The sequence below is a fragment of the Salminus brasiliensis genome, chromosome 1 (genome assembly GCF_030463535.1).
Source record: "Salminus brasiliensis chromosome 1, fSalBra1.hap2, whole genome shotgun sequence".
Classification (NCBI taxonomy): domain Eukaryota; kingdom Metazoa; phylum Chordata; class Actinopteri; order Characiformes; family Bryconidae; genus Salminus; species Salminus brasiliensis.
The window spans coordinates 85851507-85875356 of NC_132878.1; the positions used below are offsets into that span (position 1 = coordinate 85851507).

At 39.9% G+C, this 23850-nt stretch overlaps 2 protein-coding genes across 3 annotated transcripts in view; one reads left to right on the plus strand and one right to left on the minus strand.

The window, feature by feature from the left end:
- The window catches only part of LOC140565620 (uncharacterized), a 65792-nt gene extending 58083 nt beyond the window's left edge, over positions 1-7709 (plus strand). Inside the window, exons 6-9 of the mRNA XM_072691652.1 lie at positions 1703-1835; positions 1917-2050; positions 3832-4040; positions 4487-7709. Coding sequence (XP_072547753.1) covers positions 1703-1835; positions 1917-2050; positions 3832-4040; positions 4487-5525 — 1515 coding nt within the window. The 3' untranslated portion in view covers positions 5526-7709. The remainder of the gene's footprint in view (positions 1-1702; positions 1836-1916; positions 2051-3831; positions 4041-4486) is intronic.
- Positions 7710-15063: 7354 nt separating this feature from the next.
- Positions 15064-22673, minus strand: pigm (phosphatidylinositol glycan anchor biosynthesis, class M). 2 transcript variants are annotated; one of them, XM_072658810.1, is made up of 5 exons: positions 22237-22673; positions 20229-20755; positions 18548-18806; positions 18325-18426; positions 15064-15372 (listed from the first exon to the last, which is right to left on the minus strand). In XM_072658810.1, exons 1-5 carry the CDS (start codon positions 22417-22419, stop codon positions 15205-15207), a joined length of 1239 nt encoding a protein of 412 aa, XP_072514911.1. In that variant the 5' UTR covers positions 22420-22673; the 3' UTR covers positions 15064-15204. The 2 variants fall into 2 exon arrangements, with proteins under 2 accessions (XP_072514911.1, XP_072514920.1); XM_072658819.1 differs by having other exon boundaries at positions 15254-15372; positions 18325-18382.
- Positions 22674-23850: the final 1177 nt, after the last annotated feature.

The following is a 23850-nucleotide window of genomic DNA, read 5'->3' on the forward strand; positions in this document are numbered from 1 at the left end:
TCTAGCTCTCTCACTCCAGACAAGTAGAGAATTATTCCGCCACAACACTCTACTTGATGCCCACTGGGAGACGATTCACTGATACTGACATTAAAATGAAATTGGAAAGAAGCACTTAAGTGCATAGCAGGTTTTTCGTGCTCACTGTTGCTGAATGCTTCCACTTTGAGGCTAATGAAACTTTTCTGTTTTTATCAGCTGTGGAAAAAGATGGGAGATGGATATATGTGCGAACGCTATTGCGAATTAAGAAGCTGTAGCTTACAAATGAAAGACCCCTGAGGTGACTTGTAGAGTGGCTTTTTGTGAATTGTTTTCTTTTAGATATCTTGTCATGCAGGGAGAAATAAATACATAACTAATATATTTATATTATATTTATATAGATAGTGTCACTGTCACACAAAAACTTTGCATCTTCATTTTTGCCACTTTTCACTTTTTGACATTATCTAACAAGCAAAATGGAGAGATTTAACTGGGTCTGTGCTTTTAGCAGAATCATCTTTACAGGCATTTGCAATGTTTTTTGGCTGGATTGTCTTTTTGCAGTGCAGAGACACCGGCAGGTTGAGCAGGATGAGCAGCTGCCCACCAAATGAGGGCTGAAATCTCTGGGCCACCCCAACAACACCCACCATATATCTGGGATTGCGAATGCACCAAACAGTTCTGGCAGAGCAGTGCAGGGTCATTTTTAGACCAGTATTGGATGTAGCATTTCAGAATGTCAGAAGCAACCTAAGAAAAGCTGTGTTTCATGATCAAATTATGCGAGATTATGCATATGCACTCTCATTTTGACTTTCCCACCTCGGCCAAGCTTAAAATAATTTGGAGATATTTGGGTGTTATTTTTTTTGTGTGTGTGTGTGGGGGGGTTGGCAAAAGTTCACAAAGAATTGGTGGATTGAAAACTGGATATAGAATTATTCTTTTGACATTCTTAAAGGATTGCAATTTAGGCAATAAATAAAATCACACATAAATAAGTCACTGTCATACATAACACGTACCTACAGTTTTGCCTTTTTTTAAGTGACACATTTTGAATCTGGCAGTTATTCTTTACACATTGGGATACCTCTGGGCTAAGTTTGAGAGGCTTTTTGTCACTAGTCATCATAATTAGTACCTGACATCACTAATGTCATCAGATCCTCAAAACACAGTTATCAAATCAAGTGTAAGGCCTTTGCAGAAGGGTAGATGCTGTTACTGCAAAGTCCTTATTATTTCCCTTGATTTTAAAAGCAACTTTGGATGAGTAGGTGTCACACTATACACTTTTGGACATATAGCGTAGGTTCATCTGAAGTGTGTTTAACCTTCACTTTCCATAAACCAAAGTAAAGGACCAGAACTTACATAAAACTACAAAGGAATTTGTTTGCCGGTGTCATGCCAGTAGCCAGTGTTAGCCAGTTATCATGGGTCAGTTGTCAGGTTAGGGCATCATATTGTGTCCCTCTTCCTCCCACTGAGACACAGACTGTATTTACTGAAGTGGAAGAAGAGTTAAGTGGTTGGGGCATCATCTGTTTGCAAACACAGTGAAAAGCTCGCAGTCATTAACACAGCCGCTGGCAATTTGTCAAGTCTTCTTTCCCCAATGAAGAGCTATTTGATTTAGTTGTACCTGCTCTCATTAGTCTAACCTCTCCCTCCCTCTCTCTCTCTCTCTCTCTCTCTCGTCTTGTAGACTGATGTAATGCACCAGAACATCTTTGACTACATCCATGTAGACGATAGACAGGAGTTCAGGCAACAACTCCACTGGGCCATGAACCCTTCACAGCAGATGGCATCTGATCACCTCCAGGCCACAGGAACTGGTGTGTTAGGTTTCCTTCCTCCTGCTTTGACCTTAGATGACAGAGGGTGGTCCTTTTTAATCTCAAACATTTGCTTCGTAGGTGAAGACTTTGTGGTCAGCAGCTTATTTCACTCTCAGGAGGCAAGCAGCATTCCTCCAGAGTTTTCGTCCTTCCTCAATCGTTGTTTCATCTCAAGAATGCGGTGCCTTCTGGACAGCACCTCAGGATTCCTTGTAAGTGACAACTAATCTTGCAAGAGACCCTTTTCTCCAAAGTGAGATTAGCTTTGGCAATTACATCTGAAATGGATAGGCTCAAGAAAACACCTTTCTAGGGTAAAACGAAACAAATCTGTTACTGACAGAAGATGAACTGATCTCCAAGAGTCAAAGATGAATCATTCTTTAGACATTTAAACAGGATCACAGAATTAGTGTTTTTTCATTTGTACAATTTTAAAGTGAAGCACCATGCAAAAGTTACCTAAGTTTACTAAGGTCTCAGAATTAGCTTAATTAGCTTGTTATGACTATGGCTTGTTTGTAGTCATTGTTAGTAAAGGCCAAGTGATGCAGATATCAAAGCCATATCAATACCCTGACTCCTCAAACCTTGTCCTAGCATTTGGGAGCCATGGGCTCCTCTAAGCAGCTGCTCAGCACTCTAAAAATGAAAATAATTAATACTCAAAAAAGGGAAAAGGGGAAGAAAAGAGCAAAGCCTTTTGACACATTTCTTCAGTTATATATATATATAATAATATAATAATATAATAATATATATATAATTAAGAAATAACAGTAATTGAAAGAACAGGGGAGAGGTTGAATTGAGGTCTGGCAGGGACTCCAGTGGACTTAGGCGCTGCCTTGCTGGTTCGAGTCCATGGTCATACTGCTTGCCATCAGCAGCAAGTACATTTGGCCTTGCTTTTTCTGGGTGGGTATATGGCTCTCTCCCTCTCACTTCAGTGTGATGCTGGTCAGCACGAGTGTCTAGTAGCAGATGTATCAGAGCTGGGTAACTGCCACTTTCCTCCGCGCGCATTGGTTGCCCAGTGACTTTGCATCGGTGGTAGTCCAAAAAGAGGCAGTGGCTGGTTGCACATCTGTCAGAGGAGGCATGTGTCAGTCCTCACCCTTCCCGTGTCAAATGCATTACATTTATTGTAAAATTGGGGAGGAAAAATGTAAAAAAAAAAATTCATTTACAGCCTGAAATTTAAAAAATCAGCATTAGAAGCAAGATAGAAACAAACTGATGCATTTTGAAAAGTCTTGTAAAAGAAAAAAAGGTGCTGAATTTGAAACTGTTAAAGACTGAAATAAAAAAAGTCATCTTTAACTTCATATATTTTGTTGATCAATTCTCTTCCACTCACTGAACTGTTCACTGTTCAAGTGCTCAATATATCTTTAGAAACTATATATGGTTTATTATATATAGTGAACTGAAATCTGCTATATCTCAGTATTTCTACATTCATATGCTTGCATTTCTAGAATGACTCACTTTTATTGTTTTCATAAATACATTGACCCAATTTGAGAAAAAAAGCCAACAGGATTCAGTACAGATGCATTTTTATTGTGGGATCCACCATGTACAACTGAACCAGAGTAGCTTGGATGCAGTTTGAAGGTTGAGGTAAAGGATAACCACAGGCAAATGCAGAGGCCTCGGTGTGTGGTCAGAACCATCATATTGAATGATTTGACCAATAAGGTGCTCTCCAATATTCAGTGTGATTTACTGTGATTAGAAGTGCTCTTGGCTTACAAAGAGGAAAGAATGAATCAGCTAAAATGAATCAGTATGTTTGCTTGAAACCACTTGGGGTGGGACTGGTTGATTATGTTTCGCTGGTAGTGTTGTTACTCTTTGGGGAAAATGTCAAATTTGGGAGGTTATGTAAGTTTTTCATTCAGTGTTCTAGCAACATAAAAAAGATGTCTACAGTATTTTAAAGAACAGTAATCGATGCTGAATCTTCATTTGCTTCTTTGTTTTTAAGACAATGCAGTTCCAGGGGCGTCTGAAGTTCCTGCATGGCCAAAAGAAGAAGACTGCATCCGGCACCCCCCTGCCACCGCAGCTGGCTCTGTTCTGTGTGGCTGTGCCTCTGGTCTTGCCCTCCATCACAGAGATGAAGATGAAGAGCATAATGATGAGGGGCAAGCACAAAAACCCAGGCATGAACGTGGTCACAGCATTAGATCATAGGTATGAGTCATCATCTTATTGTGAGTTGTTACATGGTTTCGATTGCATTCTCAAGTGAGGGCATGGTCAGAAAAGCAGCCAATCAACCAAGACATTTTAATGTGTTCAAGGGTTGCCTTTTCAGCTTTTCACTGAAGCTATGGCTCAAATAGACCTTCTTACGTGGTGTGTGACACAGAGTGTATATAAGGTATATGAATGGATCACGTATTACTAAAACCACTAGTTTCAGCCTCGGTTTTGTCTGTACTTTTATCCATTTTATTTATAACAACATGAAAAGTGGGTCTGAGTCTGAATGGGTTTCCTGGGTACTGGTTTCCTCCCACCTCCCAAAAATACACAGGGTAGGGGAATTGGCTATGCTCAGTTATCCCTACGTGTGAATGTGTGAATGACTCCTCTGGTTCCACACAACTTAAGAGTATGTTCTTCTCCAATGACAGAGAGGAGCACTTAAGAAGACAGTCAGTGATGAACGAAGGTGGAGACCCACTGTTCCTGAATTGCCCCACTCCAGGTCCACGCCACCATACTCCCTGGGCACCCCTCTCTAAAAACAGCTTCAAGAACAAGACAGAGGACTATTACAGCCAGGAGGAGCCTCTCAACTTCTGCAAGTCCTCTGTCAGTGGACTAAAAGTCCCTCATATGGACAACATGTGGCCCATGAGAAGCTCTTGTGGGTCTGTCCGCACAGGTCATGGCGTAAACTTGTTGCCCGGTGGTAAACTAGGCAAATACAGTCACTATGGAAAGCCCTACAGAATGTCGCCAGGTTATCACAACAACAGGGCAGACCTTTGTGCTCCAAAGCTTTATGGAAGTCATCCACACCCTGGAGAAGTGGAAGGTTATTATGTGGAGGGCATCAAGAGTGAAAATGGCTGTTACGAAGATCAAGGCTATGATGAACATTTAATGGCTGAGTTGCCAATTAAGGTAGAGCAGGACTCTGACTCTGAAAATGGCTGTGATGTTTATGGCAGGCCTTGGACAGTCAGAGAGCGTTACCCAAACTCTTACGATGGCCTACAAATGAAAACAGAGGGTAGTTACTATGAACAGTACTCACCCTGCCAGAGGGGCAAGGCGGGTAACGGACAGCCTTACAGCAGCCACTATCAGAACGTCTGTGGTGTAACTCCACGACCACTGAAGTGTGTTCTCAATAAAGATCTAGAACCTCTCAGCCCCCAGAGGCTGGGACACACAGACCCCCTCTGCAGTAGTCAAAGCACTAACTGCATGGACAGCTACAGTGGTGGGCCTGTAGAGCACAAGGGCTACATGCAGCAGGAGTACAAACTTGGCTATGAGTTCAAAGGGCAGGGACTGCTTCACTCCATCAAGCGCGAGCCTATGGATTCTCCACCTTGGCATGATGGTAAACATGACCACATGGGAGTACAGAGGAATATCATGCCAAATTGCATAATGAATGCTGGGCAGCCCAAAACGAACCCATATATCTTTATGCAATAGTGCACAAGTATTTGGAATTACAGTCCTTGAGGACTGGGTACTACAAATTGTCCAGTCACCCTTTACCTAAGATTCAGGGGAAAAGACAAAGTGGCCAACATATTTAAATGGCCTATTCATGCTTTGCCAACAAATGTGCTATTTTATTGAAGCTGCCACCAGACTGGAGCTTTTTTTGTTGTGTACTGAAGGTAATATTAGCACGGTTGCACAGCTGTCGTGATTTCCAAACTTTTGATTTGCTAAAACCACATAGCCCATGGTAGTAGATCTGGGCCAGATGCTCCATGTTGCAGTAGGGATCATCTCAGCCAACCTCAGACCAGGCCTTGTGCTATGGTCCACCTCACTACATCCCACCTATATCATTGAGCTTACAGTGCCATGGGAGATGGCAGCTCATGCAGCTGATGATCAACAGCGTGAGCCAGCCAGTGGAAGTAGCATAAGCTCTCAAGGGATCTTTTCAAGGCTGCTGAAAAAAGCAGTCAGTCAAGGGTACCCCCCTGGGCAGTAAAAAGAGCACATTGCATCAAATGGGTGATCCCAGGACCCCAGGAATTAATGCTGAACCCTCTGGAGGTGAGGTTGTGGGCCTATCAGTGAAACACTGAGGAAAGAGGGCGCTCAGTTGATAACCCAGAAGATGCCATGGCTTATTTAATACCCCACTGGGTTGTGATGTGCCCCAGACTTGCAACTTAAGTGATAGCTCCATCTGTTCTTACAATATAACACAACATCACTGTCCTGCAATAACCTTGTATCTCCAATTTGACATCATTTGACACAGTTTGAATCTGGCAGTTTAAAATTACTTAGAATGCTCCAAATCTACTTAGAATAAAATCTTTTTACGCTGACTTCCACTGAGAGGTAAGAAGGTTGCTATTTTGGGAATTTTGCATGACAGCGACAGTGTGCATTTACAGTTTCTCATGTGGTTAAATTTTTTATTTTTTTAACCAATTTCTGAGCAAAGCATGAAAAGGTCAGTTAACTGCAATTACAAAATCCAAGACTAGATTTGAAATTGAGGCCCAAATCTGAATACCTCTGCACTAATGGATGCTTGTCTGTCAAAGCATTGGCTAAGTTTGGCTTAAACCAAAGGTCTACCACATTTTTTTTAAATAACCCTCATACTGTATTCACAAAGCCAGTATCCCATTTACCACGGACAAGCACACAGAGCTAAGCCATTTATACGCACACAATCTTTACATTTCAGGACATGGCTCAGGGGCAGGGATGTGCTGTGATTTTATTGTACGAGAGTGAACATCAAGCTTTCTTGTATTGTAAGGATTTTTCACATATTTTTTATTTGAGTGCACTTTTGATTGAACAATATTCTAATACATGTCGGACCCTCACATGATATCTGTGTTAGTGTTTGTGTTAGGTAAGACTGCTTTGGTTCTTGAAACATGACAAAAACACTGTGATGTGGAGAAATGTCATGCAAATGTCAAGTTTTACACTAGTTACCCGTCTAATTTGTGTGCCGCATGCTCTTCCTTAAGGTATTACAAGCATAAAATATTTTAGATCAGCTTTTAAGGTACTAAAATCATTTTTCTGAAAATCTCCTTTAAGAACGGATCCCTTAGCCCAATGTATATAAGCTACACAGAAGGTAACTGCAGAGTTAAATCCAATTGAATTCTGTTTCCTGAAAGATTATTTTCTTATCAGTACACTGATTGCCTCTAACTAACCCAGCACAGTTATCACAATCATTAGACACCTCCCTCACACTCACGTGACACGTCACAGAGCATGTTTTTCCTATTTTTTAAAAGTGTTGTGTCTGCAGCATTCTTATTAAACTTGCACTACGTGGACTGGTAAATCTCTAAAGCAGCTACCTAGACTCGATGTCCAATTATTATGCACAAATGTAAATGCTTTCCCTTTCTCTAGCTCTCGTATTTTTGCAGTTTTTTTAATATTGTAAATTTGATACCCAACAATTTGTATTTATTTGTCTTACCAGAACTTTTAAAGACCTTGCACTGTTCCAGGAAGGTTATAAGAAGACGCTTTACCCCTTACTTATTTAGAAATATGCAAACTAGAGTTGACACTTAATGTCCTTGCGAGACTGTAGCTGCAAAGCAGCGACTCTTAAACTGCATGTTCTCACTCATTTGTTTTCTATCTTGTATTTGTCAAAATTAAAACAATGCAATAAAACGATTGCACAAAACAAAATGAGTCCTGTTATTCTACTCTTATATAAGCAGTATTGTTTGAAAATTGTTCAATAATAATACAAAAGACCTAGAATAGAAAAACAGAATTGACTTTTCATGGGTAAAAGAGTTCAGCGCATGGAAGTGACAAATAAATAAAATCAGATCAAACAGGTGTAAAGGTGAGTAAAAAAGAAAAGATATTTACAAAATTAAATACTGAATATTTACAGTATATATACAATCTATATATTACATATAATACACTATACATACTGTACACACTATACATACTCTCTATGTACAATCTCAAATGTTTACAGATAGGTACTGAAGGTGTGAATTCAGGTGTGGGGAGAAGTCTTTGTGGGTGCAGCATGACTGAGCAGAGGTCACAGTTCCAGTAAGTCAGTGTAGGGTGCAGAGTGTGTTTGTATGGGGTAGATGCTGTCTTGGAACCAGCTGGTTCTGGTCTCCTGTGGACCTTAAACACTGCTGTATCCTCCTTTTACAGCAAACCAATAAAACAGCTGTGAATCTGGCCAGTTCAGAAACCTCAAAACTTTTGCTGCCGTCAAGTCATGTCGGAAACATTGGCTTTAAGACATGAGTCCACCACAAACCCATATTTACGAGCGGGAAACCCAGATTTTTCAATGAGTCCAACTTTCCGAGTCGGAGGCGTCAATAATAAAAAACACTAACTTGGTAAGTTGGTTAGTTATTCAGCAGCGACACAAAAACACAGCAGCCTATTTTTATAATAGTTTACCATCATCCACATGTGAAAAAAACATGAGTGCATGCTACCAATGCTTCTTCTGCTTACCTAATGCTGACAGAAATCATGTCGTACTTCCAAGCTCCAATGCCGTCAGCCGAGGTGGATATCACTTATAATATTTTCACCCCCAACCATCATTTACATAAACCCAAACCACCAGCAAGGGCCTTTCAAGGCTTAACACAGCAGCTAGTATGGGAGACTATGGAAGTAAGGCTAAAAAGGCTTAAAGCTAACACCAGCTGGCCGGGCGAACCGGAGGAAATGCTGCCATAGGTATTTGTGCGCCAGCCGGCTAAAAGCTAACCCTACCCTACTACAGTCTCCTTAGATAGCTACCTATCCTCACACCTTCCCGACTGGAGGCCAAGAGAACGTAGCACTAGCAGCACAATCCAGTAAGACTTGGCGATAACTCCAAAACAAAAATAGGTGGAAATAGGTGTGTAAAACTGCATCTGAGCATTTTTCACCCCAGGTCACATACCATGCATACAGCAAACAACTACTCAAATTAAAAAACGGTGGGTTGGTTGATAAATCATAAGTCAGTTATCTTATATAATAATGGTGTCATAGTCATGTCTCTTGCATGTCCTCATACTGAACGCACTAAGTATAAATCTTTGGAATCAGGACTTGCGGATCCCATTATATCCAGACATGGTAACACAGGAATCCAAGAATGAATGAAATGTAGGACTGACCACTGAGTTTGAGTTTGAAATAAACAGAGGGACACCCGCAACAGTAGAGGTGATATTTATTGCCCCTGCCTGTTCCCTCTCCAAATTCTACAATGTTCATACTGCTGCCACTGGATCATTTTACAGAACTTTATCTAATTTACCGAAGCCAAATTGAGCAAATGATTAAGGTACGTTAACACCCTTTTAACATTTGATGAGTTATAGCTTTTAATAAAACAGAAGCCTTCCACATTTTTGGCCAGAAATGTGGATGATTTCTATATTTCTACATGTATATTGATTATGTACAGGTAGTGTAGCTTTTTCATTGCAGAATGGTTGGCCTCTCTTTAGGATGGAGAACCCTGTAAACCTTTATTTTGAAGAGTGTAGCGTTTGCTTTTTCCCCTACTGTAAACAAGGTCCCACTGAAACCTGGGTGAGCATGCGTGATGGATTACTGGTCCATTTGAACCCATGTGCAGAGTTTACCACTTGTTTACCACTTGTAAAGAGATTAAGTGGGGTTCAGCAGGTGTGTGTGTGTGTGTGTGTGTGTGACTGGAAAACAAGCAATAGGCCAGTTTTTAGAGGAAAACATGCTTCTCTGAGTCAAGGGAGCTGTGCCACTTATACCGAACAGCAGGCTAGCAGGTAAAAGCCCAGCATGCTCAACAGGGGGTGGGGAGAATGATCCCCTGCTCAGGCACATTCTGACCTTCAGATCAACTCATACAGCCAGCAGCTGCCCTACTGCCTTCCTCACTGTGGTAAAGGCCACAGTCTTCACAGACTTTTGGCAAACTCCGTTTTTAATTTAGTTACATTAAATTCAAGTTTTTTTTTCACAGGGGTTGCATCAAAGCAACTTTATAGCTAAATGGGTTTAAGCCAGTGGTGACACTGGCAAGTAAAAAACCCCTCAGAATGAGTAGAGGAAACCTCGAGAGGAACCAAGACTTAAAAGGGGAACCCACCCTTCTCTGGTCGACACCAGATAGCAATAAATAAATAAATAAATAAATAAATAGCAGCAAATGCATGAAATGATGAATAACTAAAGGATATACAATAATGACAAATCATTAAATAAACAGAAGTGAGCCTAATACTTCAATGTACCAACGCAAACTATTGCAAATCCTGCATCCCTTAAGCTTCAAAAGTATTGGGACACCTGCGTATTTGTTGTCTCTTCTGAAATCAAGGGGATTATAATGTTTATCTTGCTTCTGTTGGAGTAACTGTCTGCTGTTCAGGGAAACACTGCTGTGAGGCTTTTGTTGCATTCAGCAACAAGAGCGCGTGTGAGGTCAGGATGTTGGATGATCACCACCCCACTCCATCCCCAACTCCTCCGCTCATCTCAAAGTATTGGATGGAGCACCATCCATTATTCACAGTTCCACAGCTCCACAGCTCAATGCTGAGGGCCTTATGCCTCTCTAGCCCAATGCCTGGCATTAGGAATGGTGTCAATAGGTTCTACTCCAGAGAGTTCTATTCTATTGGCAGTATTTCTCTACAGGGACTAGACAAGGTGTCATCAATGTGTGCAACTCAAACTAGCTGAATGCATTTATTCAGTCTTCATAGGACAGTAACGACTTTAAGTTACAGGAGATGCAAGTCCATAACCGTTGGTGGATCTGTGGAGTTTAAGAGGTTAATTATTTGAATCTTCAGCGGTGGGCATGGTTGCTATGTAGCAAACCATCGATTTCCTCTGGGTACTCCGGTTACCTCTCACCTCCCAGAAACACGCATTGTTGGTGAACTGGCTGTGCTAAACCACCCCATTGTAAGAGCGAATTGTTGTATGTAGTACCCTGTGATAGACAAGCACCCTGTCCAGGGGTGATCCTCCATTGTGCACAGTGATCCTGGACAGGCTTCCGGCCAGGAAGAAGTGGAACAGTGCTTTTCTGTTGCTCTCATCTCTCATGTTTGAGCTTTTGCATTTTATGGTGGCCCAGAAAGAGTCCCACAAAGTGAAGAAAAGAGCCTCCAGACGGGTTTATGTGCTGATACATGCTGGATACTCTAATTTAGGCTACTCTTTGCACATGTGAACAATGGGCCTTATCTTCAGTTTATTTTATTATTTAGAATTTGGTTAACTGACTAGGACAATGGCAGGGATCAGTTCTGCAGTTTAAATATAGAACAAAAATCTGACGTAGACTTTTTGTTCGGACTTTTCTTGAGTTATGCCACTTTCAGTGCAATGAATGTAAATAAATTGGTGCTTCACAAACAGTCGCTGCTTTCTGGGGATCCTTTTCGCTGGATCAGTACATTTTGGAAACATTCTGATAAAACCCAGCCGGCCAACAATGTCATCTGGGGAAATGTAGGTCGTGACGTGGGGTGATCAAAATTCAGGACGATGTCTAACGCCAACGTCAATCTGACGCAGAATAGTGACGACAGCCGACGTTGATATTTCTGATGGCTCAAAGTTGTGATGTTAAGTAACAAAAATCCAAATGTCACATGACATCATCATATTGACGTTAAATAGGAACATTTAGTTGCGAGGTATGGTAATCAAAACCCAATATCTGCTAAACTTCATACCGTTCATGTCCAAACAACGTGGCGTTCTATGGTTAGACATTGATAAGATGGTTTAAAGTCATTGTGTTAATTGCTGGTTTTTGACTGACGTTCAACTGATATGCAGTGCCTGCAGGAACAGTTTAGAGTATTAGAGAACAAGACCCGGTCATCTGGTGTCTGCATCAAGCCAAACAAGGGCTTCTGAATCAACAGTACTGTCATGTCAAAGGAACAGAATACTGGAGCAGCAATGGACTTCTATGGCAGTGAAGACTTATTGGTAAGTGAGGCCTAACGCTATAAAATATGGTTGTTGATTCTAGTTAAAGTTAAGGTTCCACTGAAATGTGCACTTTTAAAAAAGCAAGTGAAAAGCTGTGACAAAGTGCATGCCAAAGCCTGTGTGGCCGCAGGGTTTCACAGCCAGGCATGGTATGCCATTTTCAGTGCAATGAATGTAAATTAATTTTTGCCTAACAAACTTTTAAAAAAAAACAAAAGAGGAACTTATGGAATACCACCAATACTCAACACAAATGCACTGGTTTTGAAATGTCAGAATCTATTTGAAGTGATCATAATGATATTGAAAAGGGTAGCTATATGCTTTGTTTGTCCAAAGTACTATTCTCTGCATGTTTTCAAACATAATAATCCAAATAATAATAATAATAATAATAATAATAATAATATTTCTGACTTACAAAAATATCCAAATAAAAACCAAATAATGTTCCAAGTTTAAAAAGATGGAGATTGTTTTTCTGTTTGTTTTCCTGCACATTCAGACAGCAGGGATAATAAACCCAGAGGTCCTACCACATCATCTCCATTATCTGCCATTTACTGCCATCTACTGCCTTGTTAAAGAAACTACACCTTAAGGAATAGAATATACCTTTTTCCATAAAGAAAAAGTCTTTGTTGTCAAAGGGAATTAAAACGTTTGCTTATAAAAAAAAAACTGGGAGACCACAGGGGTTATATAATTAATTACAATTAATTGATAGTTTACCATTTATTGTGACATAATTTTGCAGTATACAGATCTGAAAAAAACCTTAATCTTAGTTTAAACCACGGCCAGTGTCACAATATATATTATCCCCTTCAATATGTAGATATGGTCAAAAATTCCACTCTAATATAGTGACATAAAAATAATGGTGGGGTTACAAGACGTCCGCTTTTTCCTGGACATGTCCCTTTTTGGGATGAGAAAACTGCGTCTGTAGGTTGTGTTAAAAAAGGGACTTCGCATTTACTCACCATCACCGTTAGTTTCTACAGTTTTAAACATGCCTGTTTAAGTCCCGCCTTCTCACAGCTATTGGTTTTCATTAGTTACCCTCACCATCGTTGGTGTACATGTACCTGCATGTACAATTGGTGGATGTAGATGCCAAGGCTTCTTGACTTCCTGTTAGTAATCATGATTGACTAGAACTGGTAGCTTCTCTGTGATCAAACTGAAGGTGTTCAACAGCACTCATTGAACTGATCAACACACAGTACAATGGAAAAGTCCAAAGAGGTCAGTGCAGATCTGAGAAGGATGATTGTAAATTTACACAAGTCATGAAAATCTCTTGGAGTCATTTCTAAACATCATCAGATCATCCAAGATCATCAATTTAAATGTTAGTACTAATGTTAGTAAGTTATAAGGAGGTGCCGCCTTTTTGCCAAGTCTGGAAGAAGATCCAACCTCTCCCCCTCAGCTGAGAGGAAACTGGTTTGGATTGTCAGGAACAGCCCAAGAACCTCCAAAAGACAAGCCTGCCATTACTGGAAACTGCTGTAACACCAGTGTCACCGTCTACAGTCAAGCAGGTTCTACATCACCATGAACTGAGAGGCTGCTGTCCAGAAAAGAACCCCCTCCTACAGAATTGACAGCTTCAAGCTCGACCAAAGCTCGACCAAAGTTCTGGAGGAAGGTCTCAAGGTCAGATGTGACAGACTGAGTTGCTGGGTCACAATGACCACTGGTATGTTTTGATCAGCAAAGGTGAGGCATTCCACTCCAAGAACAGCATTAAGGTAACATCATGTCCTGGGGCAATTTTGCTGCCACAAAGTGAATGGTGGACCACCAAAGTGGACCACCAAACACACATCGAAGTTCTGACCTCAACACTATTGGGAAGAAAATAATAATAAATAAATCTCCGTCTCCATTCTAACTAATCCCAAAGGTGTTCTATCGGGTTGAGGTCAGGACACTGTGCAGACCAGTCAAGTTCTTCTAAGCCAAACTCGCTCATCAATGTCTTTATGGACCTTGCTTTGTGCACTGGTGCGTAGTCATGTTGGAACGGGAAAGGGCCAATCCCCAAACTGTTCCTGCAAAGTTGGGAGCATGACATTGAACAAAATCTCTTGGTCTGCTGAAGCATTAAGAGTTCCCTTCACTGCAACTAAGGGGCTGAACCCACCTGCTGAAAAACAACTCCACACCATAATCCCCCCTCCAACAAACTTTACACATGGCACAATGCATTCAGACAAGTACCGTTCTCCCGGCAACCGCCAAACCCAGACTCGTCCATTGGATTGCCAGATGATGAAGCGTGATTCATCACTCCAGAGGACACGTCTCCACTGCTCTAGAGCCCAGTGGCAGCGTGCTTTACACGCATCCAAGCCTCAAACAAAGCTGCTCGGGCATGGAAACCCTGAACTTGTTGCACAGGTGGCATCTTATCACGGTACCAAGGTGGAATTCACGGACCCATTCTTTCACAAATGTTTGTAGAAACAGTCTGCATGCCTAGATGCTTGGTATTATACACTTGTGGCCATGGAATTGATTGGAATATCTGAATTCAGTGATTCAGATGGGTGAGTAAATACTTTTGGCAATATAGTGTATATATGAACATGTATGGTTTTTGATTGTGCTGACTGATTTTACCAAAATTAAAAAAAATCATTTATGTACATGAGTGTATTTAAACTGACCACAACTGTGATAGCTGGGATCTCTGAGACGGAACACTGCCTAATACTTTTACTTTATAGTTGCTCTTATGTTGCTCTTTTTTGGAAAATCCATGGGATAACTTCTTTGCTAACTGCGACCCCTGTTGAGAAGCTTTGCTTACATACAGTGTTATATTTGTAGAACCAATTTCCATTTCTATTACCATAGCCTAGTAGAGCCTATGATGCTTAGGCCATCATGTAAGATGATCTTACAAAAGGAGGTAAGTCTTGGGAAACACAAAGATATTTTGCAATTAGGTCAGTTTGCCACCAAAAACACATGTTTAATGCCCATCTGGTTTAAACAAGGATGTTTTTATTAAATATCTCATTGGTTTGGAGTGATACTCCTACTGTAACATATTCTTGAGGCTGATATGTTTTACAAAAATACAAATAATGGTGGCCTGGTGTGCACTATTGCTGTACACCTTTCACCATCCATTAATACCAGTCATTTACTCAATTTTCTTCCATTGCTGGACTGTCTCTGGCTTGTAGTGGGAGATGATCTGGACCATTACAATTGAGTTGATGAAGAGGAACAGCAGGCCAGCCAACCAAATAAGCACAAATGTGTTGCGTCCCTCAAACTCCAAGTAGTATGCTGGCATCAGCCACAGGCCCTATCAAGGTAATTAAAGAATAAGAATAAGAATAAATGTCAAATAAAAAATGGATGTGATTGATCTTTATTAATGTGCCTGTTGTGGGTTGAGAAATGGAATAATGAGCTAATCCATGTTTCTAGCGATGCTAGACTTAATTTACCCTTCAGTTTTTGTAACCCAGTTTCTGTCCTCCTACTAGACAGATAAAGGGGGAAAATTGATCAACAATTTTAGATCTGGGTAGATCTGCTCTTGCTGCCCAGTAACAAGAAGTTGCGAAAAGGCTCGTGCCATTACGGGTGAATGCTATTATAGTGGAGACACAATTAGTCTGAAATATTCAAAACCGTCAAACATAAAAAGAAGAGTGATGGAAGTAACATGAGAGGATAATTCATTCTGGCAGTAACGTTATAGCTTCCCAGCTACGCATAAACAGACAAGCGGTCAGATGGAGCAGCTTCGCTAACATTGGCTGCGGTTATTATTCATGTAAGCTGTTGCCACACAGAATTTTATTTTGTTACCCAATGGCAATCTAGCTCCTACAACTGGAGGAAGCTACCTAACATCCATGGTAACAATGATTTATTAATAAGAATCATTTATTTATAATGCTTATTAGTTATTAATATAATAATTAATTTATCATCGCTTTTGGTGTTTTGTATGCGTGTGGACCAAAACTACAGCATTATACATGTTGTTTTTTGGACAATGACATAGAACTTCAAAAGCCAGAACAAGATTTAGTTCTCCAACAACAACATATGACTGTATTTGTGTTACTTGTTACAAGATTTCAGAAACTCTTTGATTTGCACACAAGGTTAAGAGAAATCATAGATGTTATTAAAAGTATGAAAAAAAAATGTTATTTTTGTAATGATTTAGAGTGTTGGTCTGGAATGAATTGTATAAAATGTGAAAAGAAAAACTTGGAAAAGCTGCGTTAGGCTTTTGTAAGACCTAGCAGAGTCCAAGCTGTCAAAAAGGCTCCGCTTTAGATTTCTTTATCCATAACAGAATTATGTTCCAGGTCTTCAGAGGGGGTTTTTTCAAAAGGGCAAAAATAAAAATCTGATTGGATTAAACATGAAAAATGTTTTTTTCAAAACAGATATGTTCAGCTTGATATTTTAAAACTTGAGACAGAAACCATGGATACCTTTTAAAACCAAATAACAGGATGACTCATGCATCCTTGGGAGGTGGATTCAGTCAGGGTTGACTGTATTGAAAAAAAAATAAAGCTGTGTTCTGTAGAGTGATTTAAAACACTGCATTAAAATGTGGAATTATTTGCTCTTGTTGATCTTTGGATTTAGTTGATCTTCAGATACAGAATATAAAACAGATTAATTTAGTATTAGGACCTCTATGAAAACATTTAACATCTTTTTACAGCTATTTTATTTTACTATCCCAATTTGTTTGTTTATAATGATTAAGTGTGTAAATGGCAAATAATAGTATGCCGCCTCTAAAAGTGGTTCATTAATGATAGCTCTCATCAACAGAAAATGCTAGATCCTATCATTTGTCTAGCAGATGGCCGCATTAAGGGCTATTAAAAGCTCTAGAAATCCTAATCCTGTGATATCTGGATCAACTTCATACAGTCTGAAAATGTTCTAAAAACTGGGACAAAATCTGTGAGATCATTTACAATCAAACATTTTAGGATTTGATTATCTGAACAATTTGGATCAGAATTAAAACCAGTACCAGAGGATCATCTAGGTGTTTCCTGGCTACCTTTATGAGTGTTTACATTCTTCTTGGTTAATAATATTATCCATTATGTTACTCTGGATTTTTCTGACTGTGGAATTAAGACAACTGACCTCAGCCAAGGCAAAAGAAGCCTTCAGTGCTGTAAATGTTGTTTTTGTATTCTTGGTCAGCAATGGATTTGAAACTGGGGGACCGGCAGACTACCAATGTCTTTTTTTCAGTCATCTCCTTTGTTTTTCTTTGTTTTTAACCTGACCTTGTCTCTGTAGACTGTCTTGTCTCCATTTTTGATGAGGCCTAGCATGGTGGTATCACATAACTGCTTCTACTGTGTCGGTGTTACATTAGGGGAGGGGACACCCAAGGGTGCTCTGATCCCCTCACACCTTCCCTCTCTGGGTTGTTAATGTGTTGACCTGTTGATATAATTTTACTCCATTTTTATTTGAGGTTCTTTTCATGTAACTGTAATGAAACAATTTTAAGTAAATTGTAATATATTTTTTTGACTCATGGTCATCTTTTCACATTTCAAACAGTCGTTCAGTAGGACTGGGAGTTTGCATATAGTTTTAGGTTTTATTTTAGTTATGTTGTGGTAAATTATGCAACAACATGACTAACAACAGAAGGGGGCCAAGCACACAATCCTAGTGAGCCCCTATGCCTGGAAACAGAGTGTAGGAGAAGTTGTTTCCCCATTTTCAACACCTTAGGTCTGCCCATCCAGAAGACTAGACCCAGGTCTATGAGATAGAAAAGATTGTATTGGATGCTGAGCTGTAGTGCACAAACAGCATTCTCAGCAGTTAAGAGCACCAGGCTATTGATGACAGGGTTGTGGGTTCGATACCCGGGCTCGGCAAGCTGCCACTGTTGGGCCCTTGAGCACCCTCTCTGCCTACTGCGCGGATGGGTTAAAGGTGGAGGCCAAACTCCATCTGTGTCCAAAACAAATGGTGAGTATGGTTGTCTTAGGTTTGAATAGGCTGAATAGGTTTGATCCAGTAGCAAGCTATTAGCAACTATTGCTTCTCCTATTTGAGTGATCTGCTAGTGTACTGTTGTCTGATGTAAAAAAAAAAACCATTTCATTCAATGTCAATTCAACTCACATCTTGTCTTACAAGTGGATTCTCATGCTAATTTAATAAACAGTATTACAATTTTCCCTGCAATTTACTAAGGGGTTCAGTCAAATTTCACACAATGTAAGAATTGACTTCATACCTGGCCAGCGAACCACAGCAGCAGCAGCCCGACCCCTTGCTTTATGGAGAGCCTCAAACTTGGCAAGACAAGCGGCAGTAAACACAGGTACCAGAGAAAATACTGCATCAGAACAGTGGAAACAAGACATTCTGTAAACTTTGCCCAGATAACAGCACAGCTGATTACTTTATGTTATGCTGGAGCCAATGAGTGTCTGTACTACAGTTGATTGTGACATTACCTGAGAGGTGCACACTTTGTTGAAGCTGACAAAGATGGCTGTGTTGAGAAAGCAGCAGAAGGGCAGGTCAGCATGGAAGGCCAGAGAGGTGAGGACCAGGAGTATAAGCTGGGGAAGGAAGGACACCAGGCCCAATACCAAGCTCCATTCACTCTCCACTCTCAGGTACATCATGTAGAAGTAGGGGGAGAAATTATGACGGATGTCCCGTCTTGTTAAATGGTAGAGGTAGGTTTCATGAAGGAAATCCCAGCCATACCTGGAGAGTTACCACAGAAAAACTAATTCATTCATGTAACATATAGTATAAATAGTATAAGGTATAAAATACTGTATAAGGTCAGTCAATATCATGTTCATGTTCATGTTTGGTGCTACATTTTGTCGTACAAAAACCTTGCATCTTCATTTTTGTCAATATTCACCATTGACATCATGTGATCATCTCCGAATGAATGGACCAATAAAAATGCTCCACAATGACAATAATATATAAATATTAAGTCATTGTGGAGCATTTTTACATTGATGTCTTTTAAGAGTATATGGTATCATAAACCTTTCGGTATTAGTGTTGCAAGACTAACTATTACTCATACTGTTAGTTACTTAGAAATGGTACTCTGTACTCTACAATAGAGCATCTTGTTTCACTTCCACAAGAGTTAAGATACTTTTTCTTTAACTAAACGACTTGTTCACACATTCCATTCTGGTAAACTGGGGGAGGATTTACAGGTAAACCGACTGTCTCTTTCAAGACGCATATCTCCTGTTTTACCACATGCCAAAGGTGTTCTACTGGATTCAGATCCAGTGACTGCAAAGAACACTGAAGAACACTGAAGGTCACTAAAGAACACTAAAGTCACTGTCATGTTTATAAAACCAGTTTGAGGAAACATTGGCTTTGTGATATGGGGCATTATCATGCTGAAAGAAACCATTAGAGGAAGGGCTATTTGGCCATGAGGAGATTCCCATTGTCAACAACAATATTCAACTGGCTGTGGCATTTTAGTGATGACTGATTGGTATTACCAGGGCAAAGGCGTGCCAAGAAAACATTCCCTACGCCATTACACCAGGTTGGGTCTATGTATTTGTGCTGTTGCCAAATTCTGACTGTACCATATATGTGCCTCAGCAGAAATATAAATTCATTAGACCAGGCTAATGTTTTACCAGTCTTTTGGTGAGCACGGCTGCCACATGAGTGGCTGATGAGTTTACAAGTGTATAATAAGTAGATATACAGGTGCTCCTAATGAAGTGCTTGATAGTAGATAAAAGCTAAAAGCCATTGGACCTGGACTTTACAAAGCTAAAAAAATACAGTAGTTGGAACTGATATGGTAAACATTTTCAAATAGCCCAGGCAATCTTACCTTCAATCTTATTACCTACAATAGTGAGTAAATGCAGCATTAGGACTTGTGTGAAAAGTCTTATATTGCAAATTCTGACTAGACCAGTGATGGAACATGGTCTTATTATCATCTTATTATTTCACAGAATTTGCAAATAACAGAAATAACAGCTGTTGAGTCATTATGCACTCCTAATGCATGTAGGTTTTACCGGTGTAGCATTTTACACCAATAAGACCAAATTTGTGAGATGTTGCACAAGGTTAAAGGCACTGATAAAAAGATGTGTTTCCACTCCCACATTAACTTACATATAATAAAAGGCTGAAGTAAACACAAAAAACGCAGCTCCGGCTACAGCAGCAAACAGGACCACATCCTTACTGAAAAGTCCTCGGAATATCCTGAATACACTTCTACCCTGACCCTCCAATTTTCCACGAGAGGATATGTAGAGGGCGATGGGAAGGGCGTAAGTTACTGGGTAGATCTTCATATGGACCGAAAGGCCGTAGAGAAATGCTGCCATACAAAGTCTCTTTAGCTCAAGAAACAGCAGTGTAGAGAGGACCAAAAGAGACAACAGTGCCTCAGCATTCCCACGTGTGGACACTCCAATCGGTAAAGGGTTAAGCAGCCAGACAGCAGAGAAACAACAAGCTGCATCACTGGATAAACCCTGAAGAGACAAGATGCGGTACAACAGGACACCAGAGAGAACATCGCAGGTGACAAACAGCAGCTTCCCAAAGTGGGGGGTCATATAGATGTTTGGCACCAGCATCCATGCGAGGAGTGGAGTGTACCGATAAGTGGACCTGTTGTATGGAGACTCGCCCTATGGAAATAATGAACATCTTCATCATCATCATCATCATCATCATCAATGACAAAATTACTTCAGAGCTTGTCAGCTTCATCTCTATCTGCCACATCTGTAGCATATGACTGATTGTCTGTGTTAATCATTTTGACACGTGTTTATGTCTGTCTAATTTATGTTGTAGAGGGTAAATCAGAGTAACATCACGATAACAATTAACCTATGTATGAGTCAAAAAAGCCATTAGCAGTGCTAATATTATATTCCTCTAAATATTCACAATTTGATAAAGTAATTGCTCCAACAAAAAATGACTAAAAATGCTGGTTTCTCTTCCCTTACTGGGTTCTGATCTGCAGATCTATTGCTTTTGACAGTTAGAACACAGGAAAGACTGCAGCCTGTACTGGGGAACATTTGACATTACAGCATTTTTGCCAGTGATGTCTGTAATCCTGTGACCAAAAATGCAAAAGAAGGCACATTCATGCAGGCTTTTATGGCTCATTTTACCCCTCAGACAAGGGTGAACATGTACTCCTGACATAACTACTGTACCTACTAGGCCTGGAAGGAACAGACAACTCGAATATCTACAAACATTGTGATTTGCATGCATTTTAAAGTTTGCATGCTTGTGAAATCCTGCAACTGTCCACTGTATTCTATTATAGTTTCAGGTAAACAGTATTCACTTCTTTTGGACATACACAGACACACATTAAATGACTGTCGATGAAAATCAATGTTATGATACAAATGCAGCAGACAGAGATTTGCTATACCACTATATAAGTTATGTTGGGATCACTATAATAATAATTTGGTGAGAGAGAACAGCTGAAGCTCTGTTAAAGAACAGACATAAAAGCATCATTTGCTCAGCATCAATACCCATTTCTTGCCTTTTTTTTTTGCTATATGAATCAGCGCATATATCAGTCTAAGCATTTCAGGTGTATTCTTGGTCAGTTGCACTGACAAGTATACTGTTTTTTCCCTGGTTGAAATAATGACATCTTAATTGTCCCATAATACGACTTTGTTGGCCGCTCGACGTTCCAGTGGTATTGCCATGCAAAGCATTTGCATAGAGTAATAATAAAAAAAATTTTGTTTGTTTTAGTTACTTGTTTTTTAGTTTTAGTTACTTGGTTTCTTGTGTTTTTTATGCAAATTCTGATTCTTATTTTTGTATTACACAAACTCTTACTGTTATCATTTGCTTGAGTATTACAGATGTGTGTGACTCAAATCTGACAATAAACAGATGTATTTTCACCTCAATTACCTTATTTTTACACTCTGATATTGCAATTTAGGCTGTCAAAATATTAGCTGTAATACTGGAAGCATGTCTGCTAGGTGGTTAGGCTAATCAATAATCGTATCTACTGTTTTAATAGGGGGAGCGCTGTCTGATAATGTCATTTAGGCATTTAAACCATCAACTAATCTCCAGCATGCCTTTCCATTAACCTACTTGAGAAACTCACCTGTGTCACAAACCTGGACGCATCTGTGAACACGTGATAGTCGATGTCAGTGTATTTGACCACCATGGTTTTGTCTTGATAAACTCCATATCCGACCAAAAATAAACGTATAACAAATGCAAGGCTGTGCAGCACCCAAAAATTCAACAACCTGTATAACACCCTGTCAGCGGTGTGTGCCATAGTTCTTGGGTCATCAGATCACAATAGGTTAAACACACTCGGCAGGGAAGTTCGCTGGCTACGGAAATAAAAGGTAGCGCTAGCTTCAGAGGACAACATATTCGCTGTCTTTCAGCTTAAAAGGTGAACAACCTTCCAGAAAATATGTAATACTTGTTCTTGGAGCATTATAGCGTTCTGGGATTTCTAAAGAAATGAAAGCAACCTGGTTTCTCTGTTGAAATGTTTGTGCTGCCTTTGGTGAGCTCAAATCTCCAGACTTTTCACTTGAAATTTCAAAATAAAAGCCCCCGCACGGAGCCAAGCATACCGTGATGCACTGCGCAAACGGTCGGGGCCGAAGTTGAGCCGAAGAGCCGAGTTGAGCCGAAGAGCCGAGTTGAGCCGAAGTTCCGAATTGAGCCGAAGAGCCGAGGTTCCGAATTGAGCCGAAGAGCCGAGTTGAGCCGAAGAGCCGAGTTGAGCCGAGGTTCCGAATTGAGCCGAAGAGCCGAATTGAGCCGAAGAGCCGAGTTGAGCCGAGGTTCCGAATTGAGCCGAAGAGCTGAGTTGAGCCGAGGTTCCGAATTAAGCCGAGGTTCCGAATTGAGCAGAAGAGCCGAATTGAACTGAAGAGCCGAATTGAACCGAAGAGCCGAGTTGAGCCGAAGTGCCGAGTTGAGCCCAAATACCGGTTTGTCATGGAGTTGTCTATTCAGACAGGTTGAGCAAAGGAGCTTAGCTATCACACTCTGAAGGATCTGAGGTGAAGTTATGATAAATATTACGTAAAAAATGGAATTGTACTATATGCATTTTTCATTTCATTTGTCTAAAATAAAGTCTTTCAGAAGGTTTGATTTTTTTCTCATTCAAAAAACAGTCTATTTCCTCTCTGTAGTAGACTATTCTGTTTTCCACACACATATTAAGGTCACCAAGCTACGGAGACAGCAGAAAAGCTCACTGAATGAAAAGCTCCTTACTAATAACACTTAAACTTAAAAAGGGCTGAATAAACACAGCAGCTTTCCACGTTCTTCTAATGAAATATATATATATATATATATATATTATACAGCCTGCTGTAGTTTACCCAAGTCTTTCTGTTCATTTTGAACGTTTATTTATTTAGTCTTTTCTTCATTTAAATGACCACACAAATTTCTTAAAATACATACATGCTAACCATTTTAATAACTTTTTGTTTTAAACAGGGCTGTATTAATTATAAATAATGTTCAATCTTATTTTCGAGGGAAAAAAATATGTATTTTTGTTCAATATCAATATATGAATTAATAATATGAATAATAAAAGCACTGAGGTTTGTACATTTTTTGCCAAAATAAGTGAATGACTGTCCTTGGGAAGTTGCGACAGAATAACCACATTGTTTTAATGTCATGTTTAAATTTTAGAAAATAATTTTTTACTGTATAGATTCTTCAG